A 14,190-nucleotide genomic window follows, 5' to 3' on the forward strand; every position below is an offset into this window, starting at 1 on the left:
TAGGATAGTTACTTTTTCTGCCTGAGTGATATTTGATTAATGAAAGCAATAAAAGTTATATGGAATTTAAGTTACTCTAGAGTAGAGATGGGGAACCGTTTTTCTGTCAGGGGCCATTTGGATATTTATAGCATCATTTGAGGTGCGTATAAAATTATCAACTTAAAGATTAGCTTGCTATATTTGGTCAATAATTAACTCATCCTAATGCCTTGGCAGGGCAAGAGCAAATGATTTCATGGGCCTTATAGGACCTGTGGGCCAGACGTTCCCCACCCCTACTCTAAAGAGTTGATACTTTTATGACATTGGTTGTTTTGCTTTTAGAAAGTAGAGAAATATGTGTTTATGTAGTTTCCTAGAATTGAATTTAGAGTATCTCAGATAGTCCACTACCTAGTTCCCCCTCTGTTTAAACCCTTAGCTCACTCTTATGAGCTACTGGAAAAGGGACATTTGGGTATAATATATAAAAGGAAGTCATACTGACTGCTCCCTTGATTGAAAAATATTCAAACAATCTAACTTCCTAGCTAATTGTAACATTTTCGAATTATTTTTTTTTCAGTTCTATGAATGAAGTTGTACATACATCCCCTACAATAGGAAGTAATGTAGAAGAGATAGTGATTAATAATACACGATTTCTAATGTGGGATATTGGTGGCCAAGAATCTCTTCGTTCTTCCTGGAACACTTACTATACTAACACAGAGGTAATGTTTCTTTCTTTTTTTTTTTTTAATTTAAATTCTTTATTGTTTAAAGTATTACATATGACTCTTCCCCCCCCCCCCACCCCCCCATTGACCTCTTCCTGATGTTTCTTAATATATTAGAACGTCTATGAGCAGAACGCTTGGGAAACACCTTCTAGATATGAACTCTTATAGTTAATCTTTCCGAAATATCACAGTATGTTAATAGAAGTAGATTTTTAAACATCGTAGAATCTTTGATTCCCTATTTCAGGGTCATTATCTTGTATATCCACTCTCATTGAACCTCTGTAAGGAGAATTGGTAGTTGATTAGTCTGATTATGTATTGATCCCAGAACTTAAGTAGTTGTTTTTATAATGAATTCCATCTCACAGTTTGTAATATCATTTCTTTTTTACTATTTATTTTTGTGTAGAAGAAAACTAGGTAAAATCTGGTGGTTTCAGTCCTGGCCAAAATTTTACCATGTATTTTATTTTATGCAACACAATTGCACATTAAAGAATTTTTTTCCTTTTGGTTCTCAAGCAATTTAGACAAAACCATGTTTTTTTTTGCCAAGAGGAAATGTCACACCAGTGACATTTCAGACCTTCATTGTATAGACCTTGCAAATTGAAAGCCTGTGACAGTTGCTTTTACAGTGCTGATTATAAGTTAATAAAATTCCAAATGTATGCAAAGGTGAGTAATGTCATTAGACACAATTAAGTGTTTCTAATGACCTGGTCCCCTAACACTCCATAATGCATTTGATCACGTATTTTGTTTTTGTTTTTTTTGGAGAAAGAAAGGTAGATATGGTTACTGTTCCTAAATATAATGCTGCAGGTATCAAATTCATGGAACACTTTGAAAATTAATAGCTTTATTAAAGTACCTTGGGATAGAATGAGTCTGGCAGTAATAAAACCACTTATCAGTGAGGTTTCAAGTAAGAGAAGAGGTAAAATAGTAGTTCTCTTATCATTATGGTTCCTGGAATCTGTAGAATAGAAAAGATTCTGAAAATTACAGTGGTTTATTTGGAAATGAAAGGCTAGTTCTAAAAAATGAATAGTGCATGTTAATAATAGGCAGTCAGAATTAACTCGGGCATCACAAATGCCATCATAAAGTGACTATATATGCTTCTGTTTCCCTTTTGGTGGGCATGGCATTAGGAAGAGGTGCGGTGTAGTGCAGTCCTGTACAGCTCCTTCACAGGTTTTTCATTGCATCTTCTGATACTAGTCTTACCAGTTCAGGAGAGAGCTGTGCGTGCCAGTAGCAGGTACCATTTATATAAGGAAGAGAGCATGGCTTTAGCTGTAGATTTGTTCTTGCAATTTGTTGATTTTAACTGTCATGTTACTTTACTCCCAAACCCATTCCCTTTTGGATTTTCAAATTGATATTTCAAATATTTTAAATAATTTTATAAATAAAATAAAAACTGTCTAGAAGTAACTTAAGTTTATGACTGTAATATATTTTTTCTTGACTTATAGTGTAAATAGATGGATATAGTCTTGTTAGCATTCAAAATATTAAGTTAGGAAACAAATGTGTTTTATTGGTTAAAATATTAGCAGAATATTCTGATAGTATGTTAGTATGTGTTCTCTTTTCTCCTATTTTTCTCTTAAAATTTAGTAAATATATTTGAATTCGAAATGGATCAGACCTTTAGGTTTTATGATGTATATATAGTAGGTATCTCTGGTTTTCCAATAATACCACACCATAAGGTTCTAATTTCTTGATAGTTATAGCCTGTAAATCAAATCAGCACTTCATAAATTTTACAATATATACAATTACATAACCATTAATGACATTTTTGTAATTCTTTTAGTTTGTAATAGTTGTTGTGGACAGTACAGACAGAGAAAGGATTTCGGTAACTAGAGAAGAACTCTATAAGATGTTAGCCCATGAGGTAAGTAGGACTCTGGCATAAGATATGTCTATGGGATATTTCTGTCACATTTCTTCTTTCTACTTTTCAGGGGATACTATTTAAAAAAAAAAAAAAGTTATTTATCTGCTCGCCATGCCTGCTTTATAATTTTGACACTTCTCAAATCGGAAGTGTATCTGAAAGCAGCAAAAAGAATGTGGAGTCATTTGTAGAATCTTATTTCACGTATCCCAGGTAAATTTGGTGTAGAAGTTTTCCTGAGTAAAAAAGACCTAAATTGGCTTTCCTTTTACATTTTGAATAAATTAATTATACAGAAATGAAATTTTAAAGTCTCACAGACACATAGCAAGTCTTGATTGTAACTCAGTTGTTAGACTAATATTTAAATATGGTTGCTCTTAGGTTTCTCCGATATTGTCCTTTGACTAAACAAACTATATGACTCTCCACATTTCGAAGTCCTTGAGAAATATTACTGGTAGCATAATTTAAAAATTGAATAAACTGAATAATATAGTCAGTAATGATAATAGTAACTATAAAACCACATAATATTTACTATAGTGGCAATTGATTATATTTTTATGATTTTTATTGCAGATGGAAAAATAAATTTATTTATAGATGGGAATAGGAAAGTGAATATTTAGATGTGTGTTATATAATTTTAGTGGAATTTTAATAAAGCTTAAAAATCTGGGATATCTTTATAACAGTTTTGTATTTGAATATTGATTTGATGATTTGCATTAAGAATTTTGGTATGTTTCAGGCAACTGTTCAAGACTTAAGAAAGCTAGTAAAGTTGTTATGTAAGTTGAGCTTCCTGTTTTCCTTGTGATCATGCCCACCAAGATGCACTTTCCCCTGTTTTAGACTGATTCGAGCAGCTGTGTTAAATCCCTTGAGTTTTTGGTTTTTTTAAAAATGCATCTTGCTTTTGTGCGTGCACTTAACAAGTTGCGATTCTACTTTGTGAAACAATCTATAAAAGAGGCAGAACACTAAGGAGTTTTTTCATTTCTCCTTTGTATTTTACAAAAATATGTTTTTTCAGTTTATACCAAAGAGTTGTTTTATGTTCTATGAAGACTTTGGAAAAAGAAAACTAAGACACACATATTTGTCTTAGCTCAATTTTTTACCCTGTTAACAGGCAGCCTCCCTATTTGATTCTTGATTTCTTACAGAGAGGAAGGGAGAGGGATAGAGAGTTAGAAACATCGACCAGCTGCCTCCTGCACACTCCCCACCGGGGATGTGCCCGCAACCAAGGTACATGCCCTTGACTGGAATCGAACCTGGGACCCTTGAGTCCGCAGGCTGACGCTCTATTCACTGAGCCAAACCGGAGAGGGCCCTATTTGATTCTTACTCTGATTGGCCAGTTATGTAAGCAGAATCAGTATAGAAAGTAGTAGCGCTCAAACAAAGTCACTGAATTTTACTTATTGGCCATTAACGTGGGCAGGTCAATACATGACCTAACCAGCTTTTTAAGAGCCAGGCTTTGAATTTAGGCATTTTCATCATTCTTGCTCTTGCTGAGGGTGGGGAGTGAGGGGAGTGGGGGACAAATAGGGCATAGTTGGAAAATGAAAGGAAACTGAATGGGGAGATTACCAGAAAAGAAAGGAATTGCAGATGAAATTGAGAACTAGAGTAAGTCACTTAAAAGGGTCCAAATAGAGTTCTGGAGGGGAACAAATCGATCAAAGAATAAGATGTATTAATGAAAAACAAATTTTCAATGGGGTTAGTCAGATGTTTCATACCACCATCACCAACAGGATTTTATCACCATCACTGATAATGATTCTTTACATGCATTACTAAATACAGAGCTGTAAAATGTTTTTCTGTATTACCGAAAGCTTCATCTTAAATGAAGTGCAAAACTTAGAAGCTCATGAATTTTAAAATAGTTCCAAATACAAAAGGACAGATGAAATTTTATTCAGAATGACTCAACTTCTAGGAATTATCTTCACAAATGAAGTTTTGAGGAAAAAATTGACAACTACATATGGCATATAGAAGATGCTAAGTAAATATATCTTGCATGTGCTATTACTCATCTTCTTGACTAAACTGACATCAGTTTTTAGACTCTTAGGACCAGAAATCTGTAATATGTAGCAGAAATTTTTTAAAGTGTTTAAAATGGCTGATGAATAAAAGATCACAGCTGTTCACCTTGTACTTTGACCTCTTGTTAAGTCAAGTTGATGAACAGCCTTAATCCTATATAACTTTTTACTGTTATCATAAGGCATAATTGGTGCTGAATAATAAAAAGTAAAGGACTATTTTCTTTGCTCTCTTCCTAAGTATTTAAAAATAGGTAATATAGCTGCTGTTGTTTTTTTAATTAAGAACCCCAAATAAAAAAATTTGAGCCTCTAAGATCTAGAAAAATTATATTCAATATGGGGTTTTTCAGTGTGTTTTTGAGACCTTTCAATAAAAGGCTTTATTTCTTACCCTTTCAAATTGTAGTCCAGGGGCTTCTCCAAATAATTTAATCACTAGAAGTGAGGAATATAGATTACCTATAAGTAAGGTAGTATAAATTTATGTTTCCTAAATTGTGCCAAGTTATTTCTGTTGTCAAAATTTTGTTCTTAGAATGTGCCAGCATTACCAATCCTGACCTATATAAAAGGTTTCAACAGACACTAGCAAGAGATATTGAAACCTGGAAGATAGGAAGATAGGAATTAAATCCATGGAAAGTCCATCTACTCAGTGATTCAGCCACATATCAACTATTGATGCTGTTCCATTTCTATTTAAGATAAGAGAAAAAAAATATCTGTATCCTTGATAATGAATATATGTGTGTGTGTGTATATATATATATATCTACATATATATATATATATATAAACATATATATAGAGAGATATATATATATAGTCCATCCATTCAGATTTTTGCCTTTTATTATATAAACAGGTAAACTGAACTATAGATGAAACAAATTGAATGAGAAATCTTAAAAGTTAACATTCTAGTATCCTTTTCTGACCATGCTCTTCAGGTAACTCATTAACTGTGTTACGATAGCTGCCAACCTGCAGAGGGCACTGTAACTAAAGTCAGTCTCCGTTGTTATATAAAACCTTTTGCCTAAGTCCTCTTACTCCTTACATTTTTTATTTACATCAGAAAGAATCAAAGAAGCCAATGAAACTATTTTAACAAGAGTAAAATAATGTGGAGCAATGTCAGCTTGTACCCATTGAAGACTTTCCTGCTTCAAGCACATATACACATGATTGAAAACAAAATATCCCACTAAAATCCCTAAGAAGAAAGATGGCATTCAACATAGTTGAGAAAACTTGCAAGCGTAGCAACCAGACCACAGTATCTCTTCATATATATAGGAAGAATGTTATGAGAGTTTAATCCATGGAGTGTATCCATCATTGGTTCTTAGTTCATGATCTATAAATGGATTTTAGAGTATCTATTAACACTTTAAAATTATACATATACTTTTTTTTGCATATATACAAATGTGCATTTTTATGAAGAAGAGGTCTATTAAAATCGTCAGTAGATTATCAGGGAAGTCCCAGACTGTAAAAATGGTTGCAAGAGGGAAGAGTGGAGTAAGTCAAAGGAGGCCAAGAACCCTGGTCTGTGTTGTGAGTAAAGCATACCAATCACTTTGGGGCATGCACACGGGTAAGGTAATTATTATTTTGGGGGCAATAAATGAACTAACATTTGTTGAACTGTCACCAAAGGCCAGGTACTGAACTGAGTAGTTTAAATGTAATACTTTATTCGTTAATTAAAACCACATCCCTAAGAGTTAGGTAGTAGTCTCAGCATTTTACAGATGAGGGGCAGTAGCTACAATAGGAAGATCTAGGCTAAAACTGGGTCCTATCATTGAGTAGCTATATGACCTTGTCTGAGTTACTTACATCTGTCCTCATCTGTAAAATGGGACTGGTAAAGCCTACCTTATAGCAATCTTGTGAGGATTAAGGAGTTTTTATTTAGAAAAAGATTAGTATGATAGGTGGCTTGCTCAAGTTAGATATTCAATAAATGTTGGTAATGAGGAACAAATTCAGAAAGGTTAAAAAACTTTCCTCAGAATCAAAAAATTGAAGTGGTAGAACTTAGTTTATAAGTTTAATGCCAATCCAAGATGGCCATATCAAATATTCAAATCTAAGAAATCATCATGGACAAAGATAGAGGAGCTAGGTCTCCGAAAAGGATAGGGGTGGTTTAGGATAGCACCATTCAACTGAGAATGAAGCCCTAAGTCTCTAAGGCAGGGGTGGGAACCTTTTTCTTCCAAGGGCCAATTGGATATTTATAACATCATTTGCAGGGCGTACAAAATTATCAACTTAAAAATTAGCCTGCTCCAGTGTGGCTCGGGTGGTTGGGTGTCATCCCATGCACAGAAAGGTTGCCAGTTCCATTCCCAGTCAGGGCACATGCCTGGGTGGCAGGCTTGAACCCCAGAGGTGGCCAATTGCTCTCACATCAGTTTCTCTCTCTCTCTCCCTCTAAAAATCAATAAAAAGATCTTTTTTTTAAAAAACCTGCTGTATTTGGTCAAACATTTAAATAACTCACCCCTCCCTAATGCCTTGGCACGGCCAGACCAAATGATTTTGTGGGCCAGACGTTCCCCAACCCTACAGTCCAAGGCATACGTTGTACATAATGAATGAGTTTATTTCCTATGTACCTAGAAGGTACTAGGTTGAGGTAGAATTTTTAAAAGCTCATGAGTACCATGGTAAAACGTAGTTCTTAGTGGCCATAGAAGCCTAGTTTGAGATTGGGGGAAATGGGTAATTATATATTTGAAGACATGGCTGCTTGGTAAATATAGCACTTAGGACCATAAATGTAATCTGGGACTATAAGAAATATATAAATCCATACAAGTATAGATAGATTTATTTAAAATGTGTTCAGTTTTAAGTTTACCTTCCATCAGTATAAGAGCTATGAAATGCTTTTATATCAAGTAGTTGAGAAATTCTAGGTTACAGAGATTACCAAAAAAATATTCTATTCATTAAGTTAGAAAATCTCTGAAAAAAATGCATTGGCCCTTATCGTTTTATTTGCTTTTATAGGATCTAAGGAAAGCTGGATTGCTGATTTTTGCTAATAAACAAGATGTTAAAGAATGCATGACTGTAGCAGAAATCTCCCAGTTTTTGAAACTAACTTCTATTAAAGATCACCAGTGGCATATCCAGGCATGCTGTGCTCTCACTGGCGAGGGGTAAGAAGTCTTCCCCATGGATAATGTGTCTTTAGTTTAGGAATATGAATTTCTTCCTAAAACCCAATTTTAAGGTTACCATGTACAGATTGTTCTAAGGAAGAAATGTAAGACATAGTCAGTGTCTACAGTGAGTTTTTAACTTGGTCCTGTAAAGAATAAAGCACAGCATACACATACGCATACTGAACTAATATGTGCACATAGTTACAATTGCTGTAGGAGTTCAGAGACATTAGAATGTCAAGGGGATCTGGACAAGTCGGGAAACAGTTCTTATTGGTGGTGGGACTTTCGCTATAAGAAAGGAACTAACACTTGCTGAGCCTGTTCTATGTCTTGAGTGTTCCTTCCAGTGTATCATTTATTCCTAACAGTCATGTAGACCAGTTGTTTTAAATTCACACTTTATGCATAAAGAAGTTGAACTAAACTAGTTTGGATGTATTCACTTTTGCCACCACTGTTGTCAAGAGGGAGTTGTTGCAATTAAAAAAAAAAAAATGTTAGAATTAGAGAGAGTGTGGCACGAGGGTTCCTGGTTCTGGAAAGGAGGGTGGGTGCCTATAGTAGAATTTTGCCCTAGTCTAATGCCCAGAGGTGAGAGGATTTCAAAAATGAAGTGGTTGTCAGCATTGTTAAATATAATGTCAATGACCAGAAAGATGGAGAGTCCTGTTAGGAGAGATGGAATAGAGGAGATTAGAAATAGGATAAAAGGCTAAAAGGCTGAGCAAACAAAATAATACTTTTGTTGTAGTTGTTTTTCTAAAATGTGGTAGATCTATATACATTTAAAAGCAGAGAAAAAAAATAATTAAATTCAAGATGAAGGATTCTAGAGTCTTAAATTTGGGTTCTTCAAGTTGTGATTCTTCAGCTGTTTGGAAAGCGTAGAAGCTTGGGGCACAGGTAGTTTCAATAAGTCATTATATGGCTTTAACTATCATCATGGTTTTGAAAGGAAGGGAATTTCTCCCACTTCAGCTAATTCATCTATTTATGCCCCAAGCTTCTGCCCTTTCCTAATACCAGAAGAAGACCTCAACCCCAAATTAAGACCTCTCTTTAGAATCTGTTATGTATGTACCTTTTAAAAACAAAGAAAAATAATTAAATTGGAGATGAAGTTGAATCTTAGTGAAATAGAAGGCACTGTTATCTAATTACAGACATTTAGAGAGCTTAATTAGAACCTCAAAAAATCAAATCTGTTCATTTAAAGAAAAATTCATAGATAATACCAACTCTCCACATACTCATTTAAGTAAAAATGTTACATGTTTCTGTCAAATAGTTTAGTACATGCCAAGATACCTGTAGATATATCTTTTTCTATGGAAGGACTTTAAGCAAAAGCACTAATGTAATACTAAATTTGACCACAAAGACAAATCGTCTAGGAATTATATAATACTTAGCTTATATACTTTGAGAAATTGTGTAGAAAATATATCATTAGTTAGGATGGATATGAACTCTGGCAGATTCATTTCTGAAAGAGGAACTAGGTAGCTGGTGGTATCTTTTCAATTCTTGGTGTATGAGGGCCTCCATTTGCAGCAGTCAGCAAGTGGAAGTGTTTGGTTTTGGAAGAGATGTTTCCCTATTGTGGTCTGGCTGCCTTGGTCTGAATTTTTGGTTTTAGTGTTGGTCAGACTTGACTCTCATCTCTGCCATTTGCTAACCTCTACAAGCCCAGGTTTCCTCTAATATGGGAAGGGTTCTGATCTCACTGTTGTAAAGAAATATTAAGATAATGGATATTAAGTGCTTAGCACAGTCTGGGCCAACACTGAAGCAATCATTTATTTACCTCATTGCCTTTTTTTTCTATTTCTATCTTCTTTTATATTGTTCGACTCATACTTACACAAAAATCTGAGTTTTCAGTTTCTCATGTCTGTAAAAGCTTCTGATAGACAATGGTTAATGCTTCATAACAGTTTATTTTGTTGTAACATATGTACAATCATTTTTCTCTTGCTAAACATTTTCTTTACCACAATGAACATCTCTTTATAGTATTTTGTTACCCTTTATTCAGTGATAACTGGTGTTAGTGATAAGAGATTTTACTTCCTTCAAAAAACGTAAATATATAGATGTAGCAGACATATTATGTATGTACTGTGTTTTAACAGCTCTACTATATATTTAATGTCCTGCAATTTTACTTCATTTAAATAATGAGCATTTTATCATATTGTAAAGTAGTTTTTGAAAGGAAGTTTTTAATATTTCATCATATGAATGGTCCATAATTTGTTAAATTTTTCTCTATTTCTAGACATTTAAATTCTTTTTCCTATTAAAAATGTTTTGATAAATCTGTCTTTATGTCTTATTTTTTTAGGATGTATTTCTTGAAATAGAAAAGGGGATAGAGAGGGTATTGATATTTTAAATACTCTTGAATATGTATAGCTAAATTACTTTCCATGGGCATTTATATAATCACTGAGCTTTTATATGTCAGGCAGTGTTCTAGGCACTAGAAACAAAACAAATGAGAAAGCACAGATGTACTGTGTCTTGAGAGTATGGCTTCACCACAACAGCACAGACATGGAACAGTATTGATTTTTTAACCTTGGTTGTTTAGGTAAATGAAAAAATGACACCTTGTTTTAGCTTGCTATTTATAGCTTCTTAGTTGAGAATTTGATCAGATTATTTTATTTTCTGTATAGATTATGCCAAGGACTGGAATGGATGATGTCACGACTTAAACTTAGATGATCTCTACTGACTTCTTCTCATAGACTTTATATAAACGAAGTGCTGGACTTTACCTGAAAGCTCCAAAAATTAATGGTTCGGATATATTTATAGTAAACTGATTTAAACTTTTTCTATAAGAAGAAAAATTAAGACCACTTATTTGAAAACGAAGATGAAGCCTCACCTTCCAATTGCTTTCTCGTTAGTTTCTTCCAAAGCCAGGTCTTAAAGCTGTGATTGACATTTTTCTCCTAATGAATCCTCTCAAGACATTGTGTAGCCTGTGGTAAGTACAAAAGGAGAGGAAGACATTTTTTAAAACTTTAAGAGCTTTATTATCAGTATAACCCTCTTTTGTTGAATGTTCTCTTTTTGTTCCATTAAGTCAAAATATAAATCAGCACAGATACTCAGTTTCTGGTATTTTAAAATGTAATGTTACTAATGAAAAGTATTTTGCATTTGTGTATGTATTGTGTATATACCTCAACCTCAAGTTAATGGCTTTGATTTATGTTCTAAAGAAAAGTGAATAACAAAAATTAATAATATTCTTAAGTATAACAATAATGGAATGAATACTGGCATTGGTTTAAGTGCCAATTTGTACTTTCCCCCTATGCTCTCTGCATTGTACTAATCAACCCCCAAAATCATTGAGCTGCTCTTTAAAAAAAGAAAGAAAAAAAGTTTGACATTGGATACCTATGTTTTGCTGTTCTTCAAATCACATACATACAAACATGTAATCCAATGAGTGGAATATCTATCAAGTTCTTAGAATTACTAATGGGCACAATTGCACATTGAGCAGTTATCTGATTGTTCCCTTTATGAGACCGTATGCCATCTAAATTACTGAGTAAATTGTTAATCCATTAATCAATTATTAACTGTGATTAAAATTACCCACTGATTTTCAGCATTAATGGAAAACTGTTGTGTGAAATGTCTATCCAGAGAAGTGTCACCTTATAAATATTATCAAATAATTTAGCTAGATTCTTCTTAAGTATTAAATTATTTGTCAAGCATTTAAAGTGAATTTGAAATGAAAATTAAAGCATATTTTCCAAGCAACAAAGATAAATTATTCATTTGAACATTTTTAATTCTTAACTTTTGAAATAGTTTGAGATTTTTTATTTCTATGTTTTCTTTTATCTTCTTATAACACATGAATGTATCGCTTGGCAAGTATAAAATTTAAGAATTTGTTTTAAAAATTGATCAACATAATGCATTATTTTTTCTAAGAAATAACTTGCCCCAAAACACCTTCTATGTTCGTGTAGGTTTTTGTTTTTTTTTCAATATCTGAAAAGTCACAAGTATTTCTGTTGTAACTGTAAACACTTACCTAACTAAATGTGTTCAGATATATTCTTGAATATGCAGTCCCTGAAAATCTGAACAGTAATCCAAGCTGGCATGTTTTAGAATATTCAAGAAAAAAATAATTCCTTTTAATACCAGCCTTTTAGATTTTGTGAAGATTTTGATGAGGGATAAAAGTATATACTGTAAGCATTGACAAAACTTTAGAAGTTCCTTTCTACAAAATTAAAATGCTCACTATCTAAGTTCAACTTGGGCATAGGAGATGATCAGTGTTTAATGTTGAATGTTTTGTGTTTTATATTTATATTATAATGTTCAAAATGCAAGTATAATATTTTATTATTTGTCAACTTTTACAAAAGTAAATTCTAAATTACTAAGCTTTATTTGTTCATATGTTCTCATACTTTTTTCAAATAACTATAAGGAATTACTTGTTATATATTAAAAACTCCTTTAAAACCCAAATATATATTGTAGGTATTGCAGTTTCATCAGAGAAAAATATTCTATACAGTAGCCCAACAAATCCACACCTTTTATCCTTTTTTATTTTTTATTTTTTTGTTTGTTTTTTGTTAATTCTCCCCCAAGGATATTTTTCCATTGATTTTTAGGGAGAGTAGGAGAGGGAAAGACAGAGAGAACCATCAGTGTAAGAGAAACACATTGATTGGTTGCCTCCTGCCTGGGCCCTGACCAGGGCCTGGACTGGGGAGGAACCTACAACCAAGTACCTGCCCTTGATCGGAACCGAACTCGGGACCCTTCAGTCCGCTGGCTGACGCTCCATCCACTGAGCTAGGGCTATCCTTTTTATTTTTTAATGTGAAAAACCACGTTCACTCTCTTGGATTGCAGCAACATCAGTTCAACAATATACCAGCACATTCCCTTGTCATCAAGGTGTTGGCTAAAATTTATTCTAATGGGGTGTTTAAAGCGTACACTACATTGTTGCAGATGGTTTAGCGTAATAGATTATTGACATGGCATCATGAGAATGCATGAAATCTTATACCACATTTGCAAAACATGATTTTTTGTTATGTTATACTATTCTAGGCTAAGCATTGGAAATGTGTTACCTATATACTTGTGCATAAAACCAAAATTAAAATTCATGTATGAAAATGAATCAAAATCATTTTAACAGTGTTAATTCTAAGATGGAGAGCATATTGGCAGTTTATATGTAGTTTAAGTGGACTTAAGCAAAGGGCACTGCTTTTGGTTTTAATACGCTACTCTTGGCTATAATCAAACATTTTATTTTGTGCTCAACTTTGAAAAGAACAAAGCTTCATACCTCAGTACATGTGGCTGGATTTAAATATCCCATGTTTGCTACTAATTTTGAAAGTCATATGACTTCTCTTGATATCTTGGTACAGTAGCCATATGGTATAAGCATTTAAATAAGTTAAATTTTGCCATACTAGCATTTATAAAATATACCTTACACAGTATATTGAGTTGTTTGAAATTTTCAGTTGTATCTTCTTTGGCTCTCACAATGGGCAAAGAATACAATGAAGGCAGGTAATTAGAGGACCAGGGGGAAGTTGGTAGGGAACATGACATTTTGCCTTAAGAATAAAAAATGCCAGTCAGCTTTAGCACTGTTGATTGGCATTTTTAATGCAGGTAAAGTGATTTTTAGAAGTGTAGCACGCAATAGAAGAGTTTCTGGTCTTTAAAAAGTGCCTCGTAGGTAGTTACATTGATATCACAGAGGAGAGTCAGGAAGTCCCTGAGATATTCTTTTCACTTTTTGTCTGAGTGTATAGTATTAAGATGCCTAGAGGTGGGATTCTATTATACCCTCTGTTACAGGCACTTTACATTTATTGCTGTGACTACAGCAACCACATACAGTACAGACAACCTCGAAATCTGTTTATATTAGTGTAAATAGAAAAACTAGACAATTTTCTAGTTTTCTCTGCAGGCGTTTTTGGGAATATATCTGTAATGCGTTCTGCTTTGTATATAGGGGACAGCAGCACATCCCAGATTATCTATGGGCTTTGGGGTCATTGTCTCTCAGTTGCCCAGTTGTATTTTGGCATCGATCCATCTTCCACAGCTGGGTAGGGACAGGTTTCTTTGCATGACTTAACTTTGATCCCTCCCACTGTCTAAATATAATCTGGAACTTCTTGCTTCAGGATCAGCTTTCCCACAACTCAGCCATCCCTTGCTCTCCTGTATCTTGATTC

General features: G+C 33.6%; 1 protein-coding gene across 8 annotated transcripts in view; it reads left to right on the plus strand.

The window, feature by feature from the left end:
• The window catches only part of ARL5A (ADP ribosylation factor like GTPase 5A), a 25,610-nt gene extending 13,256 nt beyond the window's left edge, over window positions 1–12,354 (plus strand). For 4 of the 8 annotated variants that reach the window (XM_036318603.1, XM_036318604.1, XM_036318602.1 and 1 more), the window contains 4 exons: window positions 569–716; window positions 2,560–2,643; window positions 7,752–7,903; window positions 10,597–12,354. In XM_036318603.1, coding sequence (XP_036174496.1) covers window positions 573–716; window positions 2,560–2,643; window positions 7,752–7,903; window positions 10,597–10,645 — 429 coding nt within the window. In that variant the 5' untranslated portion in view covers window positions 569–572 and the 3' untranslated portion in view covers window positions 10,646–12,354. Of the gene's footprint in view, window positions 1–568; window positions 717–2,559; window positions 2,644–3,400; window positions 3,441–5,256; window positions 5,458–7,751; window positions 7,904–10,596 lie in introns of those variants that run through there. The other 4 variants (XM_036318606.1, XM_036318607.1, XM_036318605.1 and 1 more) reach the window with 4 other exon arrangements.
• The last annotated feature ends 1,836 nt before the right edge of the window (window positions 12,355–14,190 follow it).

This window comes from Myotis myotis, unplaced genomic scaffold, assembly GCF_014108235.1.
Source record: "Myotis myotis isolate mMyoMyo1 unplaced genomic scaffold, mMyoMyo1.p scaffold_m19_p_8, whole genome shotgun sequence".
Taxonomy (NCBI): domain Eukaryota; kingdom Metazoa; phylum Chordata; class Mammalia; order Chiroptera; family Vespertilionidae; genus Myotis; species Myotis myotis.